The following is a 13,017-nucleotide window of genomic DNA, read 5'->3' on the forward strand; positions in this document are numbered from 1 at the left end:
TGTTACGATGCACAAGCATATAATCACCCTATACAAATTATCTCATTTCATTCACCCAAGCCCAGCATTCAGTGAGTTATCAGGTGAGCATTATGGTTTGATCCATTTTAGAGAGAGAGAGAGTTTACTGCATTAGTCTAAGATAAAAGCTAAACAATGCCAGGGCCAGGATTTAAAATCTCTGTTACATTCTTATACTTTTCATCACTCTAGCATATTGCCTCCCATTTTATTTATTTTTTAAAGATTTATTTATTTTTACAAGAACTGAGGTACAGGTCAGAGGCGAGCGGGGGTGAGAGGATCCACCAGAGACAGAGCGGGGAACAGAACAGGCAGACTGACTGAAATACACTGCTGAGGAGAGCAGCGGGCAAGAGAGGAGAGGTCTGCCATGCCATGTGGGTTTCTCCCTGGCCGGCCGGGAATTGAACCCGCGCTGCAAAGGCTGCGGACAGCTTCTCAGTGCCGTGCTCAACACGCTGTGCCACCAGGGAGGCCCCATTTTGCCTCCCATTTTACATATTATATTTCAAGACTTCGGTTTCACTATCTGTATTAAAGGGTATAATAAGGGGAGGACAGAGAAGTTAGGGAGAACCTAATATGTTATAAATAGCCTTTTAAAAACATTGTTTTTCAGATGGTTAATATTGTTTATATCTGAAGCCATGATTCTTGAAGTCAACTCACTGGTCGCCCTTCAATCAGATTCTGCTTTTATCTGTTTTTATTTTGCTTAAAGAAATGGTCCCAAGGTCATAATATATTTCTTAAAACTCTTTAAAATCTTCTACTGGTCACCTGGCCATGGAAAATAATCCCTATCTTTAACGCTTCTGTGTGCATTTACAGTGACTGATTGCTGAATCTTTCTGAAACCCATCATGAGATTGCAAACCCATTCAGTAAAAGGCAAAATAGCTGGTTCCACCCAATACACGTTACTACTGAAGTTTTTCCTTTCAGTTTATGACTACTATAAGTAACTTTTGTAAACCAATCATCTCAAAGATTTGAAGTACACAGAGACATTACAAAGAAGCATTGAGATCTCTCTGAAAAAGAGAGAGATTACTGCCAGCCCTTAGCATCTCTCCTGGGCCTGTGCAATTACAACATCATAAATTTATATGTTTGAAAGAAAAAAGACACTTTAACCATAAATGCCACTCTGCAACTTGGAGCATTTTACAAAACAGTTGCATTCACAAGGTTGTCTATGTTACAGGCCGTGAAGGATTATCTGTTGGCATTTGACAGAAATGACTGTCAAATACTCCAAAGAAAGGAAGGTGCCTAAGTGTGAGAGATCTGGAAGTAACAGGATTTACAGAGAACTCTGCTTTCAGAAAAATTCATTCTCAGGTGACATGTCCACCCACGCATCCACCCAGACATGTGCCAAGAACCGACTGAGCACCAGACTCCAGTGCTAAGACTGCAGAGATCACGAAGAGCCAAGAGCACTCCTGTAGACTTCTGTGGAGATAGCACAAAACAGTTGATTCTACAAGTTCAAGAAAAGAGATGAGTGAGGAATAAAGGAACAGAGGAAACAGTAAGAATAACTCTAAGAAGTCAGGAAAGTTGTCACCAAAGATAATCCCTGTGAATTGGTTCTTAGCAGTAACTGTCAATGCATTCAGCAGGTATCCGCCGAATGAGTCTATGCTCCAGGAACCAGAGCTTCACACAAGGTGACACAGTCTCTACCCCTGGGGTGAGACTCACTGCAAGAGAAGAGGGGCGAGCATGCCAGACGGAGGACACCAGCATGCATAAAGACAGAGGTGTGAAGAACCAGCAATGTGAGGAGAGGGCCCTGGTCAGTGTGAAATGCTGACCCAAACTGTGGAGGATCTTGCATTCTGTGAGCTCGGAATCAACAGGGACTTTTATCTTGGGGTAGCGGGAAGGGAGAAGAGAGGTAAGGACATCAGGAAGTCAAGAAACTAAACACCATGCATGAGAGATACTCAGCCATAATTAGGGTGACGACAGATGAGGAGAAAAACAGAAACTTAGGAGACTGTATCAAGTAGTGACAACCAGACTTGGCAACCAATCAGGGCTAAGGAGAGAGGTGAAAGGCATGAAGGACGCCTCTCAACCTTCTACTGTGGAAAAGCAGAGAGATGGTGGGTCATACTGGCATTCCCAGAACTTCCACCCTGAGGGGCTTAGACAGGCGATGTAGTCAGTGCCTCTCTCTCCTCTCCTCTGCAGTGGAACATTCTTTAAGGAGCAAGTAGGGGCCTTCCAAGAGTCAATCCTGTTTAAGAGTGTCTGTTCTGGAATAAGAACCATCTGAGTTCAATTTGAAGACCACCATTTACTCAAGATATGACCTTCAGGAAGATCCTTAGCTTTTGAGGATTAGGTTTTCTGTTTGGCAAATTGTGATGCTAATAGCAAAGACCTCATAAGTTTGTGTGTCACCTTCTGTTGTGCATAGAACATGGTGTGCACAGAATCAAACACTCAATAAGCTCTTAAGAAATGACTGGAGGGGCCTCCCAGGTGGCGCAGTGGTTGAGCGCTGGGTTGCGAAGCTGCCCGCAGCCTTTGCTGCACCGGTTCAATCCCCGGGCGCTAGGCGAGGGTCCCACATGGCATGCAGACCTGCTCCCCTCAGCAGTATATTTCATCAGTCTGCCTGTTCTGTTCCCTGCTCTGACTCTGGTGAATTCTCTCACCCTCCCACGCTTCTGACTATACCCAGTGCTTGCATAAATAAATAAATAAATAAATAAATAAATAAATAAATAAATAAATAAATCTATCTTAAAAAAAAAATAAAAAAGAACTGACTGGATAGCTCAGGCCTGAAGTATAAAGCCTAGCAAATATTAGATGCTTAATGCAGTTTTAAAAGAATTATTCATTCATTAAAAATAGGACCTAGTAGATACTGCTTGAAGTTCTAGAAAGACAGTCAAGTCCCTGACCTCATGAAGTTTACTTTCTAATGAGAACACAATCAATAAATGAAGCAAAGAACATTATCAGGGAGTGATAGTGCCATGAAAACCCAGAGCTGGGTAAGGGGTGGCAGCAACTTCAGACAGTATAGTTTGGAGGGTCTCTCTGCAGAGCGACATCTGAGCAGACACTTGAATGGCGAGGGGTCAGAGGTATGGGCAGAAAGGAACAGTAGGCATGATGGCTCTAAAGAACAAGCTCAGAGTGGTGACTGTGCTAGGATGGAAAAATCAATGAATGGATGAATTGCCAAGGATTTGAGTCTTTCTTAGAACCTAACCTATTTCTAATTGGGATTCTATGCAAACAGGCCTGAACTTTGTTATCAGTTCCTTGAGCGGGGAGGATCACATTTAATATTTATTTGTAATAGGCATCAGTCACTCAATCAGCAGAAGATAATCAGCTGCAAGAACTATCTTCTTTTCCTGACTATTAAGTGATAAAGTCCTACAGGATAAGCACCATCTAATGAACACCACCAGCCCATGCTTGCCTTGTCTTCCTTAAACTGACAAAACACTATCTCTCCTACAACTGCAGCCATAGATTCTACTTCACTTTTTAAGTGTTCCTTAGTTATCTAATTCCAGTTTCATCTACTACATCTATTATGCCTTTGAGAACCATCCAAATTTCGATTCATGGCGGTAGGTGTCCTTACTCTTCATTACATGGCTCCCACAATGTAAGACACACAAGAGGAACTAGAAGCCTGTTAAAGAACATTTGCTTATGAAGCTTTCCATCACCTCTTTGACATTAATTATTAGTCATTAAAAGTGGCTACTTTTCCCTTCTGAAAACTATTTGAACATCTACAGTCAAAAGCCATAAATATAAAAATTAGCAGTGGTTTAATTTTGCTGAAAACACTCAACGTACTCTATTAAATCAGGAAGGGCTTTGTAGATGTCTTCATCATCCACACTTTCTTCTGTGGGGAAGGGCCTAGGAAAGATGGAAAGGGAGAAAGGGTGAATCAGCAACATCAGGGCTGGGTGTTTTCCTCTTACTAAAGGTCTAGGCTCATGTGCTACCCCAGTGGTCAGTGAGTCACTCACTGTCTGACGCAACACTGGGGCTTCTCCCACAGTGCCTGCCCTGTGGCTGTGTGCAGGGGTTCCCCAGGGAGGCTGTGGCACCTGCTACCCAAAATCACCCATTGCAATTATGCAACCACATGATGTCACCACAGTCACGTGAGCAGTTGTGGGCATGCTCCCTAATGGCTCACCTCACAGCACCCACCACAGCCCCCCTCACCATGAGTTCAGAGAACAAGCAACCGCCTAAGTGCCCTGCCTTCAGCACTGTGTCTTTGCACTTACGGAATCTGTTCTGACAACCTGATGATAGTCATCCTTGCATGACTCAGCTCACAAGTACAGATGGAAATTATCAGCAGACAAAACTCCCAGGTCCTCTATATGTGACTATTGATTCTGATATACTTTTCTGTTCAGACTAGAAAAGTAGTTTAAGTTGTACTTTTTTATTTTCATGTTATTGGCAAAATGAAATCAATTGGTCCTCAAGGAAAATGGGGTATTTTCTTTCTCCCCTGTTTGAAGAAAATCACTTTATTTTATCCCCAATGACTAACCATTGGCTCTTTTGTCTCACACTACCATGAATTTTTTTTATTAACACCAACATAAGTTTATGTCTTAAAATCACAGTAATTACCTATAATGCCAAGGTTTTACTCTTCCTTTACACGATGTCAAATGTTTCATAAAAGAAGATCCATTAAAATAATAAATAAGCACTAAATAATTATATTTAGTATATTGAAAAGCAGATTTTCACATTGGCTTTATAGATTAATTTAATACTTAAAATGTTTGAGGGATGCATGTTTTAAAAAGTAATTAATTAAAATGTGGGAGAAATACCAAAGATTCAAGATCTTTTTTTCAAACAAAATTAGGCCTGTTTTATTATGCTGATACCATTACAGGCCCATTGTAGAAAAAATTAAATATAGATAAGAATAATTTAATAGAGGGGAAAAAACCTTTTAATGTTATGCTTTCAGAATCAAGAGTACCCCAGATTATGCTATTTCAAAGTAGAATCATGCTATTTCAAAATTTGCTGTTTACAAATAGCAAAATAAAATTTGTGTTGATATGGGTGTATCAACAATCATGTACTGAACAGCAAAATTACAAGAGATTAAGACTTGATCCAGCCTATGGACTAGCTATTTTGAAATCTGCCAAACTCCCAGCCCATTTCTAAGAAAGAGCCCACAGAATGTTCTACCAAGGGTCACTCTGCTTTGTATCTGGGGTAAGAGTGGCTCAGGATCTGCTGCTGAGTTTTGTAAGATGTACTATTTATTTAACCATGTCTTCTGCTTGTCTTGCTAAATTGCATATAGAGATATGCTGGAGGAAATTTTTCAAAAGAACCTAGTCAATGATAATCACTACAAAGTTGAGAGCAATATTTACCCAATGTGTCTTATTCAACTCAATAAAAAAGTTCTTACTTGCTCAATAAATTTCAATTGTGTATTCAGCATTTACATTGACATAAATAAGACATGATCACTGTATGCAAAGTGATTTGCAAGTAGCAACCCAGTCAACAAGTAATCATTATATTGAACTGAACGGGTCATTTGAACCACAGAGAAACAAGCTTACCTGATTCCTGTGGACAACGCAAAAGGTGTGCGAGAAAGTCGTGATAACGTTTCTATAACCTGAGAAAAGAGAAGACGTGTTATTTGAAAATGTACTTCCAAACATGTATGCCTTCCAAAATAGTAACTCTACAATCTAATATTAATGGTAGCAGTAGAAATGTATGCTTTGCAAATGCCAAAAAGTGCAGAATGAGAAGAGCTATGACTGGGAAACATAAATAACTGGTTTGTAATTTTTCCCTTCCTTTTATTAATACTTTTTGACTAAGCAGATAACTAAACCATCTAGTTTGCAGTTTTCTCAGCAGTCCTATTGGTAGTATATCTATGTCTACTTCTACAGAATATGAAAGATGTTGCAAAGCTATACTATCCCCAGACAGTAGTAACTGGCCACATGAAGCAATTTAAATTAAAATGTTAAGACAGGGCCTCCCTGGTGGCACAGGGGTTTGAGCACAGCACTGTGAGGTTGTCTGAGGACTTTGCAGTGCGAGTTCAATTCCCAACCAGGAGAAACCCACATGGCGCGGCAAACCTCTCCTGTCTCACCCACTGCTCCCCTCAGTAGTGTATTTCAGTACATCTGCCTGTCTGCTCCCCACTCTCTCTGGTGAATCCTCTCACTACCACCACCCCCCTCCCCGGGACTCTGGCCTGTACCCCACTTCTCAAGAAAATAAATAAATAAAATGTTAAGACAAAAACATTAAGTTCCTTATGTATCCTAGCCACATTTCAAGCACTTGGCAATCACACAAGGCTAGTCACTATTTTACTGGACCACAGAGACAGGACATTTCCATCATTACAGAAGGTTCTATTGGACAGTACTGCTCTCAGCAAAGTGGTTTAGAGAATGGGCCCATGAGCCAGACCACATGAGTTCAAATCCTATTTTTACCACCTATCAGCCAGGAAAATTACTTAAGTTCTCGGGCTTCAAGCATCTCATGTGAATGCTGCCTATAATAACAGATCATTAGCAAGTAGTAGATTATTGTGAGATTTAAAAAAGAAAATGCACAATTCTTAACTGGTAGCTATTTATTACAATGACCACCTTTAAGAATATTGCTTTATTCTGAGTCATTTCAGAAAGTTTCCTATATTCACCTTGAATATCTCTTTTTCAAAGATTCCCTATGAAGATCTCCAGTATCTAACCTACATGTGTCCTGTTACAGCTTTAGCATCAGCCCCTAGCAATTTTACCCTCCTTCCCATTTTTATACCAAATATCATCTCTTTCAAAGATTCAGTCATGAAATCAATTGAGTTAAATATAGTTTTCTTATGATATCTGTCGCTATGATAATAAATAACTTGTCCCAGCTATAAAACCTAGACAAATTCTACTATATGGTCTGGTCAGATGAGGGAAAAAAAAAGGAGAAAAGACAAAAATCTATCTGTAAGTTGAGGGAAACTTATGATTTCTCAGTTCAGAGATGGAAACATAAAACCAAAATCTCCATCCAGTGCTGAAGAAGCATCATAAGGTTATCAACTACATATATACTTATCTCTGTCCCACCTCAGGATGCAGTAAATTGTAGTTAGAAACTCATAGCTCCTCAGTAAAATACCTGGATGAGTACTAAGTTCACCTTTACCAGGTTCTACAAAATATAGAGTATAATAGCTACTTGTCTGATAGTTGAAAAACTTAAGTGAGATAATGCCCAAATGCTTAACTCAGTAAATGTGAACTTATTATATAAAATAATTTGTAATTAAAATTTTATTGAAAGCCTTATACAATTTCTTCTTGGTTTAACCTTATTGAACATGTCATATGAAAGCAAGACATAACCAATATCAATTAATTTGATAAAACTCAATATCAATTAATTTCCCATAATAAAGATAAATCATCTCCAATGAGTCTATAAATTCAGAAAATCACAACTGAACAACTTATCGAAATAAACTGATTTAAGACAAAAATAATAATTTGATAGGATTCAAAATAAGCTATTACTGAGTGAAATTCTAGCTTTGGGAAGATTCCGGAATAATCTGTGGAGAATTTAGGCTGATGAATTAACTATATCTTTTTAATTTCAGCATGTCTCATCCCGATGTGGCACTGTTGTAATACTATGAGGCAAAACCTGCTTCGATTCCAGTTTACACTGTGGTGCCGGCAGTGTCACTAGTACTGCTTTGCATTTATAGTTACTGTTTTTCATGTATTATCACAGAAATGTATTTTATTCCCTGGGGATATTTTCTATAATAATTCTGATGTATTCACATAATAAGAATTCAATTTTTGTTTCTTTTTCTACCAATAACCAGAACTATTCACACCCACACACCCCCACATTCATGTCCTAGCAAAAAAGATCAGTGGGTAGTTGGAGTTTGTTTCATAGATTTGTCCACCAGAGGGAGCCAGATGATAGCATATTACTTGGGTCTCCTTTTGACTATGTTATAAAGTCCAACCATTTCTGAGTATCAACAAGATGAAACCAACCTCCATTATTTATTTTAAAGGATTGTTTATTAATATTCAGTAAAATTTTAAAAATAAAACAAAGATACAATTTCAGTAGATGAGAGGATGAAGGATAATATGTAGCAGCATCTTGAAATCAATCCCTCCCAGAACCCTAATTCAGTTGTTAATTATTATGTCCATGGAGTCCACCCATTAACCCTAAGTTCAGCCAAAGCAAATACACTGTTTAGTCAGTGTAGTGTTTTTAGAACAGTGTGTATTCTAGAAAGGTGGAGTATATATCCAGATTTAGAATAGACAACTATACAAATTAATGCCAGATTCTTCTGCCATGAGAAGCATCCTTCAAGAATATTTACAAAAGAAAATAACCCTTAAGGCAGCAAGCAGACTATTTGCCCTAACATGTATTAATTTCTAAATTGTTTCCTGAAAAATATGAAATTATAGACATTAATTCCCAGAAAGGGAGTAACAAGTTAGAATATTTGCATGTTGTTAGGCTAACAACCAACTACTAAGTCAAATCAATATCATGGATTTTCTCTCTTTACCTACATGTATCCCTTGTTTGAAGAGTGACATTTGTAAAGAAATGAAGATAATCCTGAATATTCTAAATTAGGGCTACTGTGGGTGGGAGATGGGAAAGGTGGAGTTTCAGTATGCTGGATTTAAAAGGGTGGATTTAAAGGGATTTAAAAGGGTGGATTACATCCCAGAATCTGTGAAGTATCATTGAAAAAGTTTAAGAAGGGAGTTAGTGATGTCGAAACTACATTTTCAGAAGATCATTCAGCAAAGTGTAGGAAAAACTGGTAGGAGAAACGGGGTACAGATAGGGACCCAGTGACCTATTGGAATGTGTTCTCTCTCCTCAGTCCAGGTGACAAATGTTAAGCCTGAATACAACAGCAGTGGAGATGAGGGGAAATGTGACAAATATTCAGGAATAATAGTTGATGCACGATGGCAGCTAAGGAAGGAAGAAGAACTCAGGATGACCTGGGCACACTGTCAGTGCACATAGGTGGCCACCTCCAAGGATGCTGACCTGGAAACCCTCTGGGGTGCTCCCGAGCAGCAGTCCCCATTCTGTCTGTCCCTCTCCAGAGCTGACTGTGTGCACACCCTCCTCCAGGGATCCCTCTCCGTGTTCCACCTCCAGTCTAGTGCTTTGTGTCCCCACAGGAATCTGGACATAACTCTGCCGTAATCCCTCCTGCCTCGCTATTTTTTCTGTTTAAAGTATTTAAGGGGGCCTCCCCTGGTGGTGGCGCAGCGGTTGAGCGCTGGGCTGTGAGGCTGCCCGCAGCCTCTGCACCACCGGTTCGTTCCCTGGCAGCCAGCGAGGGTCCCACAAAAATAAATAAATAAATAAATAAATAAATAAAGTATTTAAGGAAATTCTATGGGGACTACACCTGCGGGCGGCGGGGGAGCAAACATTGTTTAAAAATGAACAGTGATATAAAATGTATATAAATTTTAAAAAATAAAAATAAATAATAAAGTATTTCAAAAGGACTCACTTATTTTGTCAAATTGAAATAATAGATTAATACATGAATGCTACCCCCGTCTACCTCTCCATTTTCTGCTTAAAGTGGACCAGAGCTAAGAATCTGGTATGATGCTTATAGAATTTTTTCATTTTCCTTTTCTTTGCCGTTATTATCTTTAAGTAATGTGTTTCTATTATGTAGATTTTGATTATATATTTTTCTACAACATGTTTGTGTTATTTAACAATACATTACAGACTTGTGTCAACACAGGAATCTACTTTCTTCTTTTAACATTGCCAAGTGTTTCAGTGTATGTACATAAGGTAATGACATAACCATTCTCTGGACAATGAGCTTTTTCAGCATTTTACCATGACAGCAATGTTGCCACCAGCATAATCACCATCCTTGCCAAATGCCTTTTCAACTGCGTGCAGGCTATTTCCATAGGAAACATTTTTAGATGGGAATGACTAAGTCAAAGATACATATACAACGCTCACTTTAAACTCTGCAAAAATTCATATGCCCCCTAAGACTGTCTGAGGACATAACAAGCCATTCTAATTACCTGTTTGTATTTCTGTCCAACAAGGGGAAATGCCTTAAGGACATGGAAATCAAATAATTTCTTCACTGTTCTATTCCCATCACCTTCTTCACAGCTGGCCTCCTAACAACCACTTAACACAAAAATGTGTGTTGCTCAAACAAATGAATGACTCATACTTACCTGGCAGAATCTTGGGAAGATTAGGGATAATACGTGTAAAGATATGTGAAGAACTTAACCTGGCACAAGCAGGGAATGACTGAATAAATAATTGAAGAAGGAGCTGATTCTGAAGATTAAAAAGTATGAGAAAGAGTTGCCTCTGCTTCAAATCTAGAGAATACATACATGGCAGCAAGCCTCCCCAATCATATTTTGCCCCTACTAAGGATTTTTATTTTGTTCCAAGTTTTCACTTTTGTCATCTTGGTAGTCAGTTTAAAAACCTTGAATTAAATTTTTCAAAAACAAAATGGCAACATCTACTAATAAGGCTTCCCACTTTAACTATTCTTTTCAGGAAGCCTTCTGGCCAAGCTCACTCTTAGTTTATCTAGCATATTAGTGCACTCGATGTTGCAATTTTAATTAAAACAAGTCAGCCATGCAGAAGCCTTAAGCTAAAGCTACTTCCAAAGTGTGGAGTAAAGGAAGTCCCAGCCACAGAGAATAACCATGGGGGCTAGCATGCAAGCCTTCCCTAAGGTTGCTAATTAATTGTGGATTTATCTCCTTGAGTTCACCATTCTGAAGTTTTACCTTTAACCCTTCTCTCTGACACATTAGAAAGGCTATAATTATGATTCTTAAACAAGGAGCTGAATCCAACAGGAGTTTCTGGGCAAGTGATCCTTACAAGGAGGGGGGCTGTTTGAGGGCAACAGGTAGCTGCAGGTTTTGAGTCCCAAGTGCAAGAGAAACATCTACATTCCAAAAGAGACCAAAGTCTTGGGGCGCCATAGCATGGAGCTACCATCCAGCAGCTAAAGCTATGGCAGAGAAGCTGCATCAGATCCCTGCAGGCTCACAGCACATCCCTGTGAAGTCACAGAGGGAAAACCCAGGCCCCAGAGCACATAGCAGGGAGTGTGGACCTGGGAGCACCAGACTGAGTAATTCAGACAGAATTTAGGCTGCAGTCTAGTCAGGTGCAACCCAGAGGCAGCCCAGAGACCACATTACCCAGGCAGCCCAGGCACCTACTCCCAAAGCCCAATTTGAAACCCAAGCAGATGGTGAGGTTCAGATGATGAACATATTTCACCTTAACTCTCCTAGGAAATCAACAAAACTCATTATTTTAATTTTCTTTGCAATTCTCATTTCACACAGTAAATTACCCCATTCGGTACACCGAAGCTTAGTGCCATTTCTACCAACACATTGCTAAAATACCTGGTTGTTGCTTTGAATACTGGAGGATGGTGCTGAGAAACATCCCTAGCGCCTGTTCTATGGGCAAAGTGAGGCAGTACAGCCAGAGGAAATGAATATTTTTCCTGTATCAAGATTATGAACTATGGGAAATGAATTTGCATTCGCCAAAAGGGTATAGTATCTATATAGGTCAGATGGGTCCAAATGACAATTTTTATAGGCCTTGACAATATCATAAAGGCAAAAAGTATTCTATGATATTTTAGTCATCAAAAGTAAATCTTGGGCCTCCCTGGTGGCTCAAGGGGTTAAGACGCAACCTATGAAGCTGCCTGCAGCCACTGAACACGAGTTCGATCCCCGGCCAGCCAGGGAGCGACCCACATGGTGCAGCAGACCTCTCCTGTCTCGCCCACTGCTCCCCTCATTCAGGAGATATGCCTGTTCTGCTCCCCAATGTGTCTCTGGTGAATCTTTTCACACACACATCCCACCCCCTACACATTTGACCTGCACCCCAGTTCTTGTATGCATAAATAAATAAATCTTTTTTTAAAAAAAAAGTAAATCTCTATAGAGAACAAGAACTTCTCTTTAGGGGAACTGAACTGGAAGGAGGAGCTTCAGACTCATATTTTTTAGATTGAAATCTCAGCTCTATTTCTCACTAACAAGGTAACCATGGGAGTTAAAGAGATACCCTGAGCCTTACTACCCTTATCTACAGAATTAAAATGCAAACACCACCTATCACACAAGCTTATTGTGAAGATTAAATGAGAAGGTAGATGGAGAGATGTAGATAGATATGGAGATAGGTAGGCAGGTGGATGGATGGATAGATAGACCGACACACACACACAGAGATGGAGCACATACAATAAATAGTACATTCTTCTTCAAATGTCTTTTTTACCCCTAACCTTTTTTAATTGTAGTAAAATAACATACAACATAACTTACCACCTTAACTATTTTTCAGTATACAATTCAGTGGCATCAAGTGCATTCTTGTTGTACAACCATTAGCACATCTATATCCAGAGTTTTTCATCTTGCAAAATTAAAACTATGTCCCCATTAGACACTCAGTCCCTCAGCCCTGGCACCACCATTCTCCTCTGTGTTTGTGTCTGACTACTCTGAGTAACTCATAAGTGGAATCATACAGTATTTGTCTTTTTATTACTGGCTAATTTGGGTTAATTTAATGTCCTTGTGGTTTAGCATGTGTCAGAATTCCCTTCCTTGTTAAGACTGACCAGTTTTTCTTTGTATGGATAAACCACATTTTGTTCATCCACTCATCTGTCAATGGATATTTGGGTTGCTTCTACCTTTGCCTAATGTGACTAATGCTGCTACAAATATAAGGACACAAATACATATTAAAATCCTGCTTTCAATTCTTGTGGGTATATATCGAGAAGCAGAACTGCAGGATCATATGGTAACTCTATTTTTA

At 39.4% G+C, this 13,017-nt stretch overlaps 1 protein-coding gene across 2 annotated transcripts in view; it reads right to left on the minus strand.

Moving 5' to 3' along the window:
- VAV3 (vav guanine nucleotide exchange factor 3) overlaps positions 1 to 13,017 on the minus strand; it is a 297,763-nt gene that overhangs the window by 170,446 nt on the left and 114,300 nt on the right. For both annotated transcript variants that reach the window (XM_037498172.2, XM_054690826.1), the window contains exons 3-4: positions 5,643 to 5,701; positions 3,871 to 3,936 (exon numbers count right to left, since the gene is read on the minus strand). In XM_037498172.2, coding sequence (XP_037354069.1) covers positions 3,871 to 3,936; positions 5,643 to 5,701 — 125 coding nt within the window. The remainder of the gene's footprint in view (positions 1 to 3,870; positions 3,937 to 5,642; positions 5,702 to 13,017) is intronic.

The sequence above is a fragment of the Talpa occidentalis genome, unplaced genomic scaffold (assembly GCF_014898055.3).
Source record: "Talpa occidentalis isolate TD23 unplaced genomic scaffold, MPIMG_talOcc4v2.1 talOcc4.9, whole genome shotgun sequence".
Lineage (NCBI taxonomy): Eukaryota > Metazoa > Chordata > Mammalia > Eulipotyphla > Talpidae > Talpa > Talpa occidentalis.